Source organism: Mus pahari, chromosome 23, assembly GCF_900095145.1.
Source record: "Mus pahari chromosome 23, PAHARI_EIJ_v1.1, whole genome shotgun sequence".
NCBI classification, from domain to species: domain Eukaryota; kingdom Metazoa; phylum Chordata; class Mammalia; order Rodentia; family Muridae; genus Mus; species Mus pahari.
In genome coordinates, this window is record NC_034612.1 from 25,731,200 (window position 1) to 25,747,587 (window position 16,388).

Consider the following 16,388-nt stretch of genomic DNA (forward strand, 5'->3'; position numbering starts at 1 on the left):
CCTCAACTTTCTCATCTGTGAAACGGGTATTAAGCCCATCACCACCTCGGTCATCTAGTAGAATGAAGGAAATGATTTTATCATGGACCTATCTTAGTGTATTTTCTAGTCGTATAGAAGAATATCAGCCGGGCGTGGTGGCGCATGCCTTTAGTCCCAGCACTCGGGAGGCAGAGGCAGGCGGATTTCTGAGTTCGAGGCCAGCCTGGTCTACAGAGTGAGTTCTAGGACAGCCAGGGCTACACAGAAAAACCCTGTCTCAAAAAAAAAAAAAAAAAAAAAAAAAAAAAAAGAAGAAGAAGAAGAAGAATACCAGAGGCTGTGAAAAAGATAAAGCAAAATTTTATTTCTCTTAAGTCTAAAGGCTGGGAAGTCTGCTTTAATGTGCTGGCCCTGAAGAGGGTCTTCGTGAACTGTTACAACACAGCCCGTGGCAGCACACTGAGAAACAGTGGACATGCTAGCTCAAACCTCTTTTCTTAGGAAGCCACTAATATACCGTGATGGGGAGTCCCGCCTTATGACCTCATCCGCCCTTGATAGCTTCCTGTATTTGTAGCTTTTTCTCTTGCTGTGACTGACAGAAGCAACTTAAGGAAGTATGTGGTGGAAAAATCATATCTGGGGGTTCTACCCCACCTTGAATTGTTTCGTTCCCAAATAAAAGACGTAAAACATTTATATTTATAATAAGCTTTAAGCACTAGAGCTGGGCAGTTATCAATACTCTACTATTTTGTCTACTTCCCTGTCAATAACCCTGAGATATCCCTGCCATGTTCTGCCTGGGCTGCTCCTACTCCAACCCGCCTGCCCTGGCAGTCAGGAGCTCTCAATCCACACCCCATCCCCCCAATGGCGCTTCCTTCTTCCTCTCTCCTCCATCTTGATCTCTGCCTCAGACCAAAGCCCCTCCTACCTCTTCTGTCCAGTTACACACTGTAGGCATCTTTATTAACCAATCACAAATAACTTGGGAGGGGGGCAGGCAAGGTTTATACAACAAAAGCTGGTATATATGAGAATCGATTTGAGGCAATTAGACCCTAGGATATAGAATTTAGCATTACAATATGTAGCAACAGACCAGACCTCAGCAGAACTATATTAGTCAATTGAGGACTCAAACTCAATAGAATGAAAAATATATATATATATACATATATATATATATGAAATATATATACATATATATGAAATATATATGTGAATGTATATATTTGAAAATGTGTATATGTATGTGTATATACATATATACACATTTATATACACATATATACATCATTACACATGTGTGCTCACATACACACACACACACACACACAGGATTTATTACAATGGCTTCCAGACTGTGGTCCAGCTAGTCCAACAGTGGCTGTCTCCCAGTGAAAGACCAAGAGTCCAGCAATTGCTCAGTCCGCAGGATGGTCATCTTAGCTTCAGTACGTGCCGGAATCCCGAAGCAGGAGGTTTTTAATGCCAGTGAACCCAGGGGAAGGCAAGCAAGCAAAGAACAAAAAAAGCAAAGACCAGACATCTCTTTCTTCTTGGTCTTTTACACTGGCTGCCTTGAGAAGGTGTGCCCCAGCTTCGGGTGGGTCTTCACAGGTGTGCCAAGGGATTTGGATTCTCAGTTTCTTCCAGATGTATGCGAGCTGACACAAGAGCAGCCATCTCTGGAAGACAAGGCTTATTTTCACTCATGGTCTGTCATGGGGAGAGCAGGAGGCGGCAGGCCACATTAAGTTTGAAGTCAGAAATAGATGCTGCTGCTTAGCTCACTTTCTCCTCTCTTTATTTATTTGTATATTTTGAGGGAGGGTCTCATGTAGCCTATGCTGGCCGACGTTCTTCCACCCAGCCCCATGCTCCCAGAAGTAAGATTCAGACACAAAATATATTTGCACATACCTTGACCATATAGCTAGCTGTTTCTCTTTAATATAAATACTATACCTCAAACAAACATTGCAAACAAACTAACCTTGAATTTGTATCAATATACAGAAATCTGTGCCAATGTAACAAAATATAACCTCAAATTTGCATCAAAATATAAACATCTCTACCAATGTAAGATTATGACTATTAAATGAGTTTTTTGTTTAAGAGTAGATTCAAGAATCTACCCTTACCTGTCTAAATTCCTATAATATTTCTTTTTTGTTGTTTTTTGTTTTTTATTTATTATATGTAAATACACTGTAACTATCATCAGACACCCCAGAAGAGGGCATCAGATGTCATTACGGATGGTTGTGAGCCACCATGTGGTTGCTGGGATTTGAACTCATGACCTTCAGAAGAGCAGTCGGCGCTCTTAACCACTGAGCCATCTCTCCAGCCCCTCCTATAATATTTCTATATCCCCCTCTTTTTAACTCCCTTTCCCTTACTTAGAAACCAAGTATAGAGAAGAGGAAAGGAGAGGTCTAAATCCCTGAGTCTAGGAGATTACGTAGCTGACTCCTAAGTCTACACTTACTCCTTATTTCCTTACTTCCTAATTACGGTCCTGTCCAAGACCATAATTATTGGCAAATCATCCCCTAAAATAACAAGGTATCTCTAACTCACAAAATGACCAAAACCATCCATCCCAACTAAAGTGACTGGGATGGTAGACTTCTTGTAATTGCTTCCTGCTGAATTGGTGTGAAGAATTCCTTTGGAGAGTGGGCAAGATAATTAGAAAAATGGTTAATCTTAAGAAAGCTAGATGTAGCCCGGTCTGTATGTGCTGAGAAAGCTCAGGGCTTAACTGAAGTCCTGACTGAGGCGGTCTGTGAGGCTGCAGAAGCCAGGGTCGTCTGGGAGCAGCAGCCCTTCCTGAAGCGGGTCTGGAAGCAAGTCTTTAGAGGAAACAGCTTCGGCGCAGTTGAGGTAGAAGCAAGCAGGAACCTGGAACAACAGTCTCAGCGTCTACAAAGGTCGATCTTGTCAGGGCCGTTCCCTTGGCACTGCACTCTGCAGTATTCAAACGTTACAAGCAATATGTCTCTATAAAGACATTTGTATGGAATGTGCAGGGTGCACAGATCAATTAAGGATGATTTCTTGCTCTTCGTGCAGGTGAGAGACAGCTGTCTTTAGAAGTTAGTTTATCATATAATCAAACTGAAGTATAAGTCTCCATTCATCTGAAAGGATGGTATGTAATAGTAAGTCACGAGAATTCTATAGCCAGCAAGATTTATTGGCCATGTAAGCCGAAGTTCTGGCTGGAAAAGTTTATATGACCCAGTCAGTCAGTTTCAGAGCTCTTTCTTCTTTTAAGATTATTTATTTTATGTCTGTGAGTACACTGTAGCTGTACAGATGGTTGTAAGCCTTCATGTGGTTGTTGGGGATTGAATTTTTAGGACCTCTGCTCACTGTGGTCAACTCCGCTCGCTCAGTCCCTGCTTGCTCCAGCCCAAGCTTCATTTATTATTATATATACATACACGTTGGCTGACTTCAGACACACCAGAAGAGGGTGTCAGATCGCATTACAGGTGGTCGTGAGCCACCATGTGGTTGCTGGGATTTGAACTCAGGACCTTCAGAAGAGCAGTCAGTGTTCTTACCCACTGAGCCATCTCGCCAGCCCGCTCAGAGCTGTTTCAATAGAGGGTTTTTAGCATTATACATTAGTGGGTCATTTGGTCCTTTTGACTTTCTCCTTTTTTTTCTGCAGTCAAGATCTTCAGAGGTCTTCTTCCGTCAAATTTGATCCTTATTACTTTGGAAGGATTCCAAAGTCTTTTCTTCTTTCCTGTGAACACAAACCTCGAGCCTCTCTCCCAGCACAGCATGCCTTTGGTCCCTCGGTTGGAAGTCATTAAGCATAGATGGATCCAGTTCAGCATTTCCTCTTTTACCTAGGTCCGCTCCACTTTGACCTCCCTCAAAGAGGATGTTCATTACCATCATAACCATGGACTGTATAGCCACCTTCATTATGACAATGTAAACCAGTTGATATTATTTATTGAGACAAGGTCCCTCAGTGTAGCCCGGGCTGACTTGGGTCTGCTTTGAGACAAGGTCCCTCTGTGTAGCCCGGGCTGACTTGGATCTGCTCTGTAAATTAGGCTGGTCTTCAACTCACAAGGAACCTATCTGTCCCTGCCTCTGTCTCCCAAGTATTAAAGTCAAAAGCATGGATTTATTTATTGGGTATCTATGAACCCTTTTTCTCTCATTTTAATATCCTTCTCTGTATCCAGCTTCACTTAAATTCCCCCCCATTTAGTGTATGAGCCTCTTCCCAGGTAACACAGCATCTGCCTTTGGTTATGAGTCATGGGCTAGGGTGAGCTGTAACCGGCTCTCCTGTGGGAGCCCATGTTTAAAGAGACTAGTTGTTTAGAATAGCATTGACACCCTACCTCACTGGAGGTAGGAAGTCCCCAGTCTATGCCATTTAAAATTATACCATTATCTGTCAGTGTATCCGATTGGATGCTAAAATGGCATAGCACATTTAAACCTCAGTTGGCATTAATTAGTCCCTTGTCTTTTTAAAACAATCACATTGTCTCTATGACATGTGTTTATTTGACTGATTTATCCCCTCTGACAAAAAGCATTTGTATTCTGTATTGCCAAGATGATAATTAATGTGCAATACAGTTGATAAGCTTAACAGTATTATTCTTTAATCTCTTGTCCAGTGGTCTCTAGATTCTTTACATTGACTAGCAGAAAATATCTTTCCTAAGGCTAAATGTTTTTTGGCAACAGAAAAAGCATTATCTTTCAATTTAAAATGATAAACATACATTATGTGGCTAAATATACCTATATTCCCCTTTCTCTTTACATAAATTTAAGATTGATATGTATTTATTTTTAAATTGCTACAGATATTTCTACTTGTTATTAAGCAAAAACCTATATAGTATCTTTAAGGGAAAAAAATGTATCATTCTCTTTCTTTTCTTTCTTTTTTTTTTTTTTTTTTGAGACAGGGTTTCTCTGTGTAACCCTGGATGTCCTGGAACTCACTCTGTAGAGCAGGCTGGCCAAATGTATCATTCTTTTTTTTTTTTTTAAGATTTTTATTTATTTATTTATTATATGTAAGTACACTGTAGCTGTCTTCAGACACTCCAGAAGAGGGAGTCAGATCTCGTTAAGGATGGTTATGAGCCACCATGTGGTTGCTGGGATTTGAACTTTGCACCTTTGGAAGAGCAGTTGGGTGCTCTTACCTGCTGAGCCATCTCACCAGCCCCCAAATGTATCATTCTTAATTTTAGACTGTTGTTTGCAAGGGCTGTGTATGTATCAGCAGAGGGTCTCACTCTGACTTTATTAGACAGACCAACTGATGTAGAATCCACTAAGATCTCTCTGCCTATCTCTTGTCTCCTGTGTCTGCTGTTTTGGCTCAGAGGCTGCGCTGCACCTGACCCTCTATCCTTTGTTTACAGGGCAGACTTTTGAGCCTTCCTTTTGATTCTGATTCTGGCTGCACAGCCAATCAAGGGCTGCCTTTCCGCTCCCCTTGAGCTCAGAGCATTGATTCCCATAGATCAGGACTGGGCCAACCTGCCTTGCCAACCTTGGGAGAACCTAAAGGGGTTTAGCCCACCGCTGTGGTCTCAGGAAGTCTCCGTGGGTTTTGCCATCCCGTCTGTCTGTAACCCGGAGCTGGTTCCTCCCCCTCGGCCTGGCTGTGCTCCGCCCTTGGGAGAAGCCCCAACTTCTGTGTTTTGTTCTTAGATTCAGTAGAGGCTTCTTTAAAAAGCCACCTTCCGGGCTCGCTCTCCACTGATTCCCGCTCCCTGACTAGGAAACCTCCTTTCCCACTGGTCTTGACTTGTTCTAGGGAGCTTTGACTTTGGTCAGCTTTCGTTTTGTTTTTTTAAAATAGTCCTCTTTCCAGCTAAGCCTGACTTGTCCTGGGCGTTCTCGGGCTGTAAGCTTGGGTTGTAATTGCTGTTAAGTTAGGCCCCGTCCTTCCGCCCAGCCCCATGCCCCCAGAAATAAGACTCAGATTTTAAAATATATTTAGAGATACCTTGGCCATATAGATGACTTTTTCTCTCATTAGATCATAACTTAAATTATCCCATTTATTTTAATCTACATCTGCCACGTGGCTGGTCACCTGTGCTCAGGTACCACGTGTCCATCTCGTCACATCTTCCCCGATGGATCTTCCGCCTGGCTCTCTATCCCAGAATCCTTTCTCCTCCCGGATGTCCCACCTTCTTCCTGTCTAAGCCGCAGGCTTTTTAATTGATCAGTGATGCATCCATTTAACACACAAGATACCCTCTCTACAGTAGGCCTCAATCTGGCTAGCCGAGGGTGATGTTGAACTCCTGTCCTTGGACCTCTACTTCCCAAGTGCTGGGATTTCAGACATGAGGCACCGTACCTAGCTGGCTCCCCCATTTGGAGACAGGCTCTCAGGGTGTGCCCTGGCTGGCCTGCAACTTGATATGGAGATCTGCTTGCCTCTGCTTCCTGGGGGCTGGGATTCAAGTTGTGCACCACCACCTCTGGCTCCTTTCTCCCTTTTGTTCATTCCTGGGATTCCAGGATAGGCCTGCTCTCTCAGCGTGGGTCTTCCATCTCGTTAACACCCCTCCTCGAATTTATCCGTAGCCAATAGGTTAGCATGGAGTTGAAGGGCTCCCCACAGGTTCTCTTCCCATCCACGACTGACTATGGACAAGTCCAGTCTTATGCAAGCCCAGGTTTTCTTGTTGTTTGTGTGTGTGTGTGTGTGTCTGTCTGTCTGTCTGTCTCTCTCTCTCTCTCTCTCTCTGTGTGTGTGTGTGTGTGTGTGTGTGTGTGTGTGTNTGTGTGTGTGTGTGTGTGTGTGTGTGTGTGTGTGTGTGTGTGTGTGTAGAAACAAGAGGTCACACTTGTACATCTTTCTCTGACACCTTCCACCTTCCACCTTATTTTTGTTTGAGAGAGGGTTTCCACTCAACACAGAGCTTGCTGCTTTGACTGGACTGTCTCAACAGGAAGTCCCAAGGACCCTCCTGTCTCGACCTCCTTCCGGGTAGTGATTACTGACATGCACTGCGACCCCAGACCTTTTTATGTGTGTGACATTACCCCTGTAATTTCAGCATTATGGAAGACAGACATCAGGGAGTTGCTGGGGTTTTCGGCCTGCCAGCCTGGCTTCAAGTTCAGTGAGAGATCCTGTCTCAAACAAGATAGTGACAGAGCAGGACACCCAACATCCTTCAGGGGCCTCTGCTTGTTTTTGTATGCGTGTGTGTGTGTGTGTGTGTGTGTGTGTGCACACGCGCATGTACACATGTGTACGCGCAAGTGTCTGTGCACACAGGACTGGGGTATTCGTTCAGTTGGTACAATGATTGCCTAGCATGTATGAACCGATTTCACCCCCAGGACCACATGAACTAGCTGTGGTGGCTCACCCCTGTAATCTCAGGACTGGGGAGAGAGAGGCAGGAGGATTTTAGCAAGTTTGAGTCCAATGTAGTCTCTATGGTGAGTTCTAAGTCAGTCAGGGCTACAGAGTCAAGTGTTATTTAAAAACAAAAAATAACACAAAAACAAACAAACAAACAAAAAAATACCCAGACACATAGGACGCTACTTATCCGTGGACAGAACAATTGTTTCACTGCAAACAGACAGTAGAATCGGGGCCCTGCAGAGGTAGAGACTCCCTCAGTCAAGCCCCCTGGGTTTGTCCGGCTTTGCTGGTTGAAATAGATGAGGCAGCCACACACCTCATCCTGAGAAGGCAGCTGCTGAGCCAGCCCAGAGGGCCTCCCGGCCGGCCCTGTCTCTGCTCTAATGTACTGGATAGACGCCTGGCTACACCCAGGGGAGCCCTAATGGATGCCTCATCCCAGACTCAGGTACACTAATGGATTCCTAATGGAGGACATAGTGCCTTTACCCAATGGAGCCAGGAGATGGGGGAGGTAGAGGGCAGAAAGGAAGATTGATCAGTTTCTCTAGGAGACTAGCCAGATTCAGCTCGCATTTGGGTTTGGGGTGGGGAGGGGGTTCTCAGATAGCCAGGCTGGTCTCAAATTCACTCTGTAGCTGAGGATGAACTTGAACTACTGATCCTCCTGCCTCTACTGCCCAAGGGCTGGGATTTCAAGTGTGCATCACTATGCCCAGCACCAATTCTTGGCTCTTAAAAATCCTCAACTAATTCTCTCTCTGGTATTCTGGGCATGTTGTGTCTACTGAGGCCTGGGTCCATCTGTCCTATTGGGTACATTTCCCAGCTTCAGTCATTTTGTTGAGAAATTTCTTACTTACGTTTCTCCTGGCTTTAACAAAATAGCTGCAAAAGCCACTTAAGGAAGGAAGGGCTTGTTTTAACGGACAGATCTGGGCAAGACTCCATCATGTGGTCTGAGGCTGCTGATCACAAAGCCCCTGGGGGACATTTCCGGTTCATCCTATAACATGGGTTGGTGAGCACACCAGTGAGAGGAGTTTTTAATGGCATTTCCATATGTGATGTCCCCTGCTCCAAGGTGTGTTTAATTATAGATGTGAGGGAGAAACCAGCCAGAGCCAGAGGCATCTGGAAGAGTCAAGGACCATGAGAGGAGAGAAAGAGAAGTGGAGAGATCGAGAGCGGAGGCAAGCAGACTGAGAGAGCTCCAGGAGCAAAACCAAACAGGAACCAAGAGGCCGAGAGACTATGTAGCTGCAGTAGCTGAGATTATACAGGAAGGAGAACGTGGGGGGAGGGAAGGAAAGCCCAGCCCCTGGGAGGGAGAGGTTCAGAATAGCGGGTGGGATGAGAAGCACCTGGAAGGAGCCGCAGGTAAGAGTGTGAGACCTGACCGCAGGTTTCTGTGAGACCCAACACTGACTATGATCCAATTAAGCCATCAACTGTCCATTCTCCCTCAGTTCTGAGGAAGGGCTTCTGTATCTCTCCCCATCACATGCTTACGTGATCGTGTGCGGGCAACCCCAGCTGCTGTGATATGAGCTCCTAAGTGCCTGGACAGGAGATGCTCCTCCTTGGCTCTGCCTCCTAAGATCCTTCTGCCTCTTCCACAATGGTCCCCAACCTTAGGGAGGGGGGGGCGTGATACAGAGGCCCCGTTTATGGCTGATCTCTCCTCTGATGCTTGTTCTTTTTTATTTGTTTTTTTTTTCTCTCTTTTTTTTCTCTTTCTTTTTTTTTTTTATTTCTTTCTGATGCTTGTTCTTTGTACTTTGACCAGTTGTAAGTTTCAGCATTAACCACCCTCCATTGCACCAAGTTTTCTAGTGAGAGAGAGAGAGAGAGAGAGAGAGAGAGAGAGAGAGAGAGAGAGAGATATTTAGAAGGCAGTTTGAGATTACATCCATTTAGCAGAATGGTAGTAGATTTACCTCTGGGGCCAGTGAGCTCAACCAGGTCAGCAGAACCAGGCATGTGTTTCTTACAGCGTGGTAGGCTTTATCTAAGCAGTGATTGGTTACTTCCACAACATGTATGCCACGATTGCACCCATGGGCGTATCTTAGCTTGCTGGGGCAGCCATGTTGTTGTTCAGCTGACTCACAAGTTGGGTAAGCTGGGGTAGTTTTTCCTCCCCAGCAGGCTACGTGGCGCATTCCAGTGCCACGAAAGCGAGCCCAGCAGAGAGGAAGCTCCTAGTCACTCCAAGTTTCTCCATGGTCTGTGAATTTTTTTAAGGTTTGTTTTACTTTCATTCACGTGTATGTGTGCGTGTGAGTGCAGGGGCCTGCAGAGGCCAGAAGGCAGTGTTGGGAAAAGCTGGAGTTACAGCTTTAAGCCACCTATGTGGGTACTAGAACCTGAACTCAGGTCCTCTGGAAGAGTAATGTGTGCTTTGAACTGATGAGCACTTCAATCTCTGGGTCCTCTTGTTTGTTTTTTAAGTATTCAGTGTTGAGGTTTGGTCTGGGTCCTGTGTATTGTAATGCTAAGTGTGTGTCTCCCAGACTTGGAGTCCTCTATTTCTGATTGGTAAATAAAAATGCTGCCAGCCAATAGCCGGGCAGACAGGAGGAAAACCACAAGGAGAAGGTGGTGAAGGGAGAGAAGCTGCCACAGGTTAGGAATTAAGAGCAGCCCAGATGAAACGTAGTAATATCGATAGGAAAGTAGATTCTAACAGCAGAGAGGGCAGATATCTGCCCAGATCTTGTGCTGTTTAAGGCTCATTGTAAATATAAAGGTTGTGTGTGTGTCTCTTATCTGGGAATTAAATGGTCAAAGTCAAGGTAGAAACCCGAGATTAGGATTAAAAATTTCTATAACAATTCATTTGTCAAGTTAGGGATCAGTGTAGGTTGAGATGGCCTCAGACTCTGGAGCTGCGGATGACTTTGAACGTTTTCTGTTTTTATATATATATATATATATATATATATATATATATATATATATATATATATATATATGTGTGTGTGCGCGTGTGTGTGTGTGTGTGTGTTATGTATATATATATATAATCATTGTGCTTCTGTGATCTATGTTTGTCATGTGCATGCCTGGTGCCTGCAGAGATCAGATCCCCTGGAACTGGAGTTACAGATGATTGTGAGCCCCTCCATGTGGGTTCTGAGAGGACCTCTCTCAATAAGCCATCTCTCCAGCCCCCATGGCCTTGAACTCTTGATCTTCCTGCCTCTACCTCCCTAGGTGCCCCAGTCATCATGCCCACAGTATTCACTTTGGGCATACAACAGGGCTTCCTGCATGCTGGCCAAGCAATCTACCAGTAGAGCCATATCCTCAGACGTGCGTTCTGGTTTTGTTTGTTTGTTTGGTTGGTTGGTTGGTTTGGTTTGGTTTGGGTTTGGGTGCTTGACACTGGGTCTAGGGTGGCCCAGACTGGCCTTAAATTGGCGGTGTAACCTTGAACTCCTGATCTTTCTGCCTCCACCTCCCAAAGCTTGCCTGTTCACATACATTTATGATTTCTTTCTTTTTTTTTTTTTTTTAAAGATTTATTTATTTTATGTAAGTACACTGTAGCTGTCTTCAGACACTCCAGTAGAGGGTGTCGGATCTTGTTACGGATGGTTATGAGCCACCATGTGGTTGCTGGGATTTGAACTCCGGACCTTCAGAAGAGCAGTCGGGGCTCTTACCCACTGAGCCATCTCACCAGCCCACATTTATGATTCCTTTTCCTATCCTGTCTCATGTCCCCACCTCCAACTGATTACTTCTGGATCAATTCCAAAATACATGCAAATACTGTTTCCAGAAAAACTCAGATACATCAGGTGAGACCTACAGCCCTTGGCCAGTAAGCACTTGCTTAAGGCTTAGTGAGAGTAGCCACGATTCATTGCTAGGAAAGGAAACTGAAGAGAACACCAATGGAAAGATTATCTCATGCTCATGGCTTCAGGGGACTGATGCCATTAAAGTGCTCACACACCGTGTTTTGCTGGGGTTTCTGTTCGTTTTGGGTTTTGCTATTGTTGTGCTCACATAATTCTGTGTGGACAGGGTGGCCCGCCTAGGATTCTAGGCACAGAAGTGTATATAGGGGATCCCCAGAGCAAGCTGGATTGGTAAGCTCTGGGTTTGATTGAGAGATCCTGTGTGTGTGCTGATGCATTTATGTGTGTAGGAATTTGTACCTGGGTGTGCACATCTGGAGGACAAAAATGTATCTTCCTATTTCAGTCTTTAAATCATTATCATTAATTATTAATTATTATTATTATTATTATTATCTTGAAACAGGATCTCATTTTGTAGTCCTGGCAGACCCAGAACTCAATATATAAACCAGACTATCCTCAAACTCAGAGGCCTGCCTGTGTCTGTCTTCTGGGGGCACGCATGGAGACCAGAGGGCAACTTTCAGGAGCCAGATCCTTTTCCACCATGTTGTAGTGAGAATTTTGGTTTCTTTAAAAACCCAGTTATGTTGTGTGAAGATGTTTTTGTTTTAATCCCAGGTGTGAGGAATGGGGCCGCTTCAGACTCTCCACAGAAGCTGACTATGATTCGTCTAGTGCTCTGGCAGGGGTGTGATTCTGCCAGCTGAAGATAGTTTATGTCTGGAATACTGGGGACTCTCGAAAGGGTATATAAATGCCAGAACACTGAAAGGCTGTGCTGCCCCTGCTCCCGCCCCTGCCCCTGCCCCTGCCCCCACCCCTGCCCTGTTGCTGCTGCTGCCCCTGCCCCTGCCCCTCACCCTGCCCCTGGCCTGCTGCCGCTCCCGCCCCTGCCCATGCCCCTGCCCCTGCCCTGTTGCTGCTGCTGCCCCTGCTCCTGACCTGCTGCTGCTGACCCTGACCCTGACCTGCTGCTGCCCCTGCCCCCACTCCTGCCGCTGACCTGCTGCTGCTGCTGCTGCCGCCGCCGCTGACGCCCCCGCCCTTGCCCCTGCCCCTGCCCTGCTGCTGCCAGCCCCTCCTGCTGCTTTCGCTGTTTGCTATTTGGTTTGCTAGATTGCTGGTTAGAGATATCCTAACAATGAAGATTGGTCCGGAGCCCCTCAGGTATTCAACACCTCTAATCAGCAGGAAGTAGCCTAAAGAGGCCTGTGCCCCCTTTCCCCTCTAACCGTCTTTCTCATTTACCTGGCATTGAGGGGTTGGAAGGGATTGGGATGGAGAAGGGTGGTAGATATAACAACCCAATAAAGTAGCAAAAGTCCGGTTATGCCATGTGGCTCCCAGGGATCGTCTTTGGGGCGAGCGTCTTTGCCCACTGAGCCTTCTTGCTAGACCTAGTGAAATAAAATCTTTATTTAAAATTTATTTAAAATCTTTATTTAAAATTCTGCAATGAAAACCATGCTGTCCCTCCAGTGGGGCTGTGAACTCTGTAAAAGGAATCCATCGGGTCCCACGAGGGCAAAGGAGCCGAGAGAGCTGCGTTTAACGGTCCTTGAGCTGAAAATTCAGCAGGGTCATGAATGCTTCCTGGTGTTCAACAGAGAGATGTATCTCTGCACCCAGTTGGTCCCTGGCTGGACACAGAATTGCTTACCTGTTTTTGTAATGAATCTGTAGAAAAGAGATACGGAGTGAGTTTTGATACCCATGGCTTCTGAAGCTTATGAAAGAGGAGGTTGGGTGGGCTTCTGAGTAGGGTCGTCCCCTATCCAACCCAACCGCCACACCCCATTCCTGTCACATCTCCTGCTCAGCCTGCTTCTCCTTTCTATCTCCCCCAGAATCCACACACCCTCAGGCCCACATTCCCCAGGAATCATGTCTCAGAAGGCCTAGTTAGTTGCCAGGCAGTAATCTGGATTGTGATAGTTTTGTTTCGGTGTAACAGTTTTATTGAGACATAATTCATCCACTCTGTGATGCACATATTTGACATGATTATGGATAATAAAGCTCAGCAGTAGAGCCTAGGGTACGGCTCAGTGGTAGAGCCCCTGCCTAGAATCCCCCAATGAGGGGTTGGGGTATGACTCAGTGATAGAGCTCCTGCCTAGAATCCCCCAGGGAGGGGCTACGATGTGGCTCAGCAATAGTACATTTGCCTAATATGTAGAAAGCTCTAGGTTCAATCCCTAAGAAAGCAAATGGAAAAATAAACTTTAAATACGAATACTTGGTTAATAGACGTCAGTATATTTATAGATTAGAGAACTGTTGCCAAGGCCATTTTAATCTTTTACATTACATGCATGTATGTTGAACGTATAATCCAGGGCTTCTTATTGCTTAATAAATGCTTTACCACTGGATTACACAACAGTTCTGCACAGTGAATTTTAGAGGACAGAAAGAATTCCACAGTAATATGTCACATAGTTCTCTTTTTATACATTTAGATTACATATTATTTATTTATTATAGAGGGAGGGAACCAAACTTACTTTAGTACATATATGGATGTCAGAGGAACGTTTGCAGGGAATCAACGTTCTCTTCCCATCATGTGGAACTCAAGGGGTTAGGCTTGGTGCAAGGTACTTTTATCTACTGAGCCATCTCACCAAACTCACAATTCTACCACGCTTCTCTTTATTAAAAACAAGATCTTGGGCTGGTGAGATGGCTCAGTGGGTAAGAGCACCCGACTGTTCTTCCGAAGGTCCAGAGTTCAAATCCCAGCAACCACATGGTGGCTCACAACCATCCATAACGAGATCTGATGCCCTCTTCTGGAGTGTCTGGAGACAACTGCAGTGTACTTGCATATAATAAATAAATAAATCTTAAAAAAAAAAAAAAGTCAAGAACCAGCTGCACTGGCATCAGAAAAAAAAACAAAAAAACAAAAACAAGATCTTACCACGTAGCCATGTCAAGCCTCAAACTCATGATTCTCCACCCAGCCTGCTGACTACAGGGGTTACAAGTTTGCACCAACATATTCAGCTCTTGATATTATTATTTATTATTATTATTATTATTATTATTATTATTATTTCAATCAAGACAGGGTTTCTCATTGTACCAGTGGCTGTTTTGGAACTAGGTTTGTAGGCTGGCCTCGAACTTGATGAGATTTGCCTGCATCGGCCTCCCAAGTGCTGGGCTTAAAGGTGTGCGCCACCACGCCCAGCCCCTGTGGTGGTTACTTTTAATTGTAAACTTAAAAAACTTAAAATAATCTAGGAAGGATATCTTGATAAAAGATTGTCTAGATTCAGCTGGCCTGTGGACATGTCTGTGAGGGCTATTTTGAGTATCCTAACTGAAGTGGAGAGACTTGCCCCACCATGAGCGTCACCATTCTTTAGGCAGGGAACTCTGAACTGTCTAAGAGTAGAGAAATCAAGCTGAGCTGTATTTGCAGTGACTCAGTTCATTGTTCTGTGCTCTTGACTGTGAATATAGTATGACTAGCTGCTTCAAGAGCTTGCTACCTGGACTTCCCCCAGCAATGATGGATTGTGTCTTCTTAGTTGTCAACATAGACCTAGACTGGGGTCATCTGAAAAAAAAAAAAAACCTCAAAGAATTGCCTCAGTAAGATTGGCCCATGGCCATGTCTATGAAGATTTGTCTTCCCTGATGACTGAGGTGGGTGGGCCCAGCCCACTATAGGCAGCACCATCCCTAGGCCTGAACTATATAAGAAAGCTAGCAGAGACCACGCTGCAGGATCAAACCCAGTAAGCAGCATCCTTTCATGTTTTCTTCTTCCATTTTTGTCTTGAGATCTGACTTCCCTCAGTGATGGAGTGCAACCCAAAAATAACCTTCTCCTCCCCGAGTTGCTTTTGGTCATAGTATTTACCACAGTGACAGGAAGCAAACTAGAAGAGATTTTAACCTGGAATGTCTCCCATGTGATGCTTTCATCAAGATATTTATCCTAGAGACCAGAAGCTAAACAGACACCCTCTTCCCAGATTCCCATCTTGAGGCCCAGTCTGTCACTGAGGGCTTCTACCCACCAGTCCCTTGCTCAATGATGTGGCCGATGAAGCAGGACTGAGAAAAACACTCACATCACACCGTCACTGGTGCAGCTCTTGTCGGTGAACTTATAGCTGTACACCCAGCGCCACGGGATCACGTGGTAGCTGAAATTAGGGCAGCAGGACATAGGGATGTTGCTCCCACCTAAAAACGGGCAGAGGAAGGGCCTTGGGATGGTCCTGTCAGACAGGAGGAGCTTCAGGGGGAAGGGGGAGGAGGACCAGCTACATACATGTGGCAACACCAAGCTGGACACTGAGGAAGACGGCCAGGAGAACAAGGGGACCCAAAGAGAAGGTCTTCATGGTCCACTGACCTGGGCCCTTTATAGATGGCTCAATTCTTCCTGGCTTGTCTTCTCTGAGTCTGTGCGGTACCTGAAGAACATTCCAGAGAGACTTATGGTTGAAAACAAAGTAGCTTTGTGTGTGTGTGTGTGTGTGTGTGTGTGTGTGTGTGTGTGTGTGTGTGTTGTGCATGACTCTGTGAGTGCATGAGGACATGAGTGTGCAGAGGTCAGAGGAGGACATGAAGAGCTTCCCGGGTGCTGGGATTAAAGGTGTGTGCCACCATCACCTGGCTCATGTCCTATATTTTACAGATGGCTTCTGAATTGCTTTCCCTGTTGACATAACGAAACAGCTGACAAAGACGGTTTACAGAGAGGGGACTATCTTGGCTCATGGTTTGAGGGCACAGTTCATGATAAGAAATCCACAGCAGCAAAGTATGTGGTGGCTGATGTCATTGCATCCAGTCAGGAAGCAGAGAGCGAGGTACAGATGCTCATTCTGTGCTCTGTTATTGAGCCTCAGTCTGTGCTCTGTTATTGAGCCACGCTAACCAGCCCCTTACTGGGCTGGCTAGATGGGTACTCGACTCCCGCCCCAGTCCATCCCTGAGAAATTCTAGGCAAGCATTCTACCACTAAACCACATCCCTGCATTTGATTTGAAAAATAACTTACTTATGTGTTTGTTGTCGGGGTGGGGGGGGTCAGCATGTGTGCGAATGCACAAGGAGTGTGTGTGTGTGTGTGTGTGTGTGTG

At 45.4% G+C, this 16,388-nt stretch overlaps 1 protein-coding gene across 1 annotated transcript; it reads right to left on the reverse strand.

Moving 5' to 3' along the window:
- Window positions 1-12,823: 12,823 nt before the first annotated feature.
- On the reverse strand, window positions 12,824-15,644 carry Ccl26 (C-C motif chemokine ligand 26). Its single transcript, XM_021187189.2, has 3 exons — window positions 15,572-15,644; window positions 15,369-15,483; window positions 12,824-12,954 (listed from the first exon to the last, which is right to left on the reverse strand). Exons 1-3 carry the CDS (start codon window positions 15,642-15,644, stop codon window positions 12,858-12,860), a joined length of 285 nt encoding a protein of 94 aa, XP_021042848.1. The 3' UTR covers window positions 12,824-12,857.
- Between the last annotated feature and the right edge of the window lie 744 nt (window positions 15,645-16,388).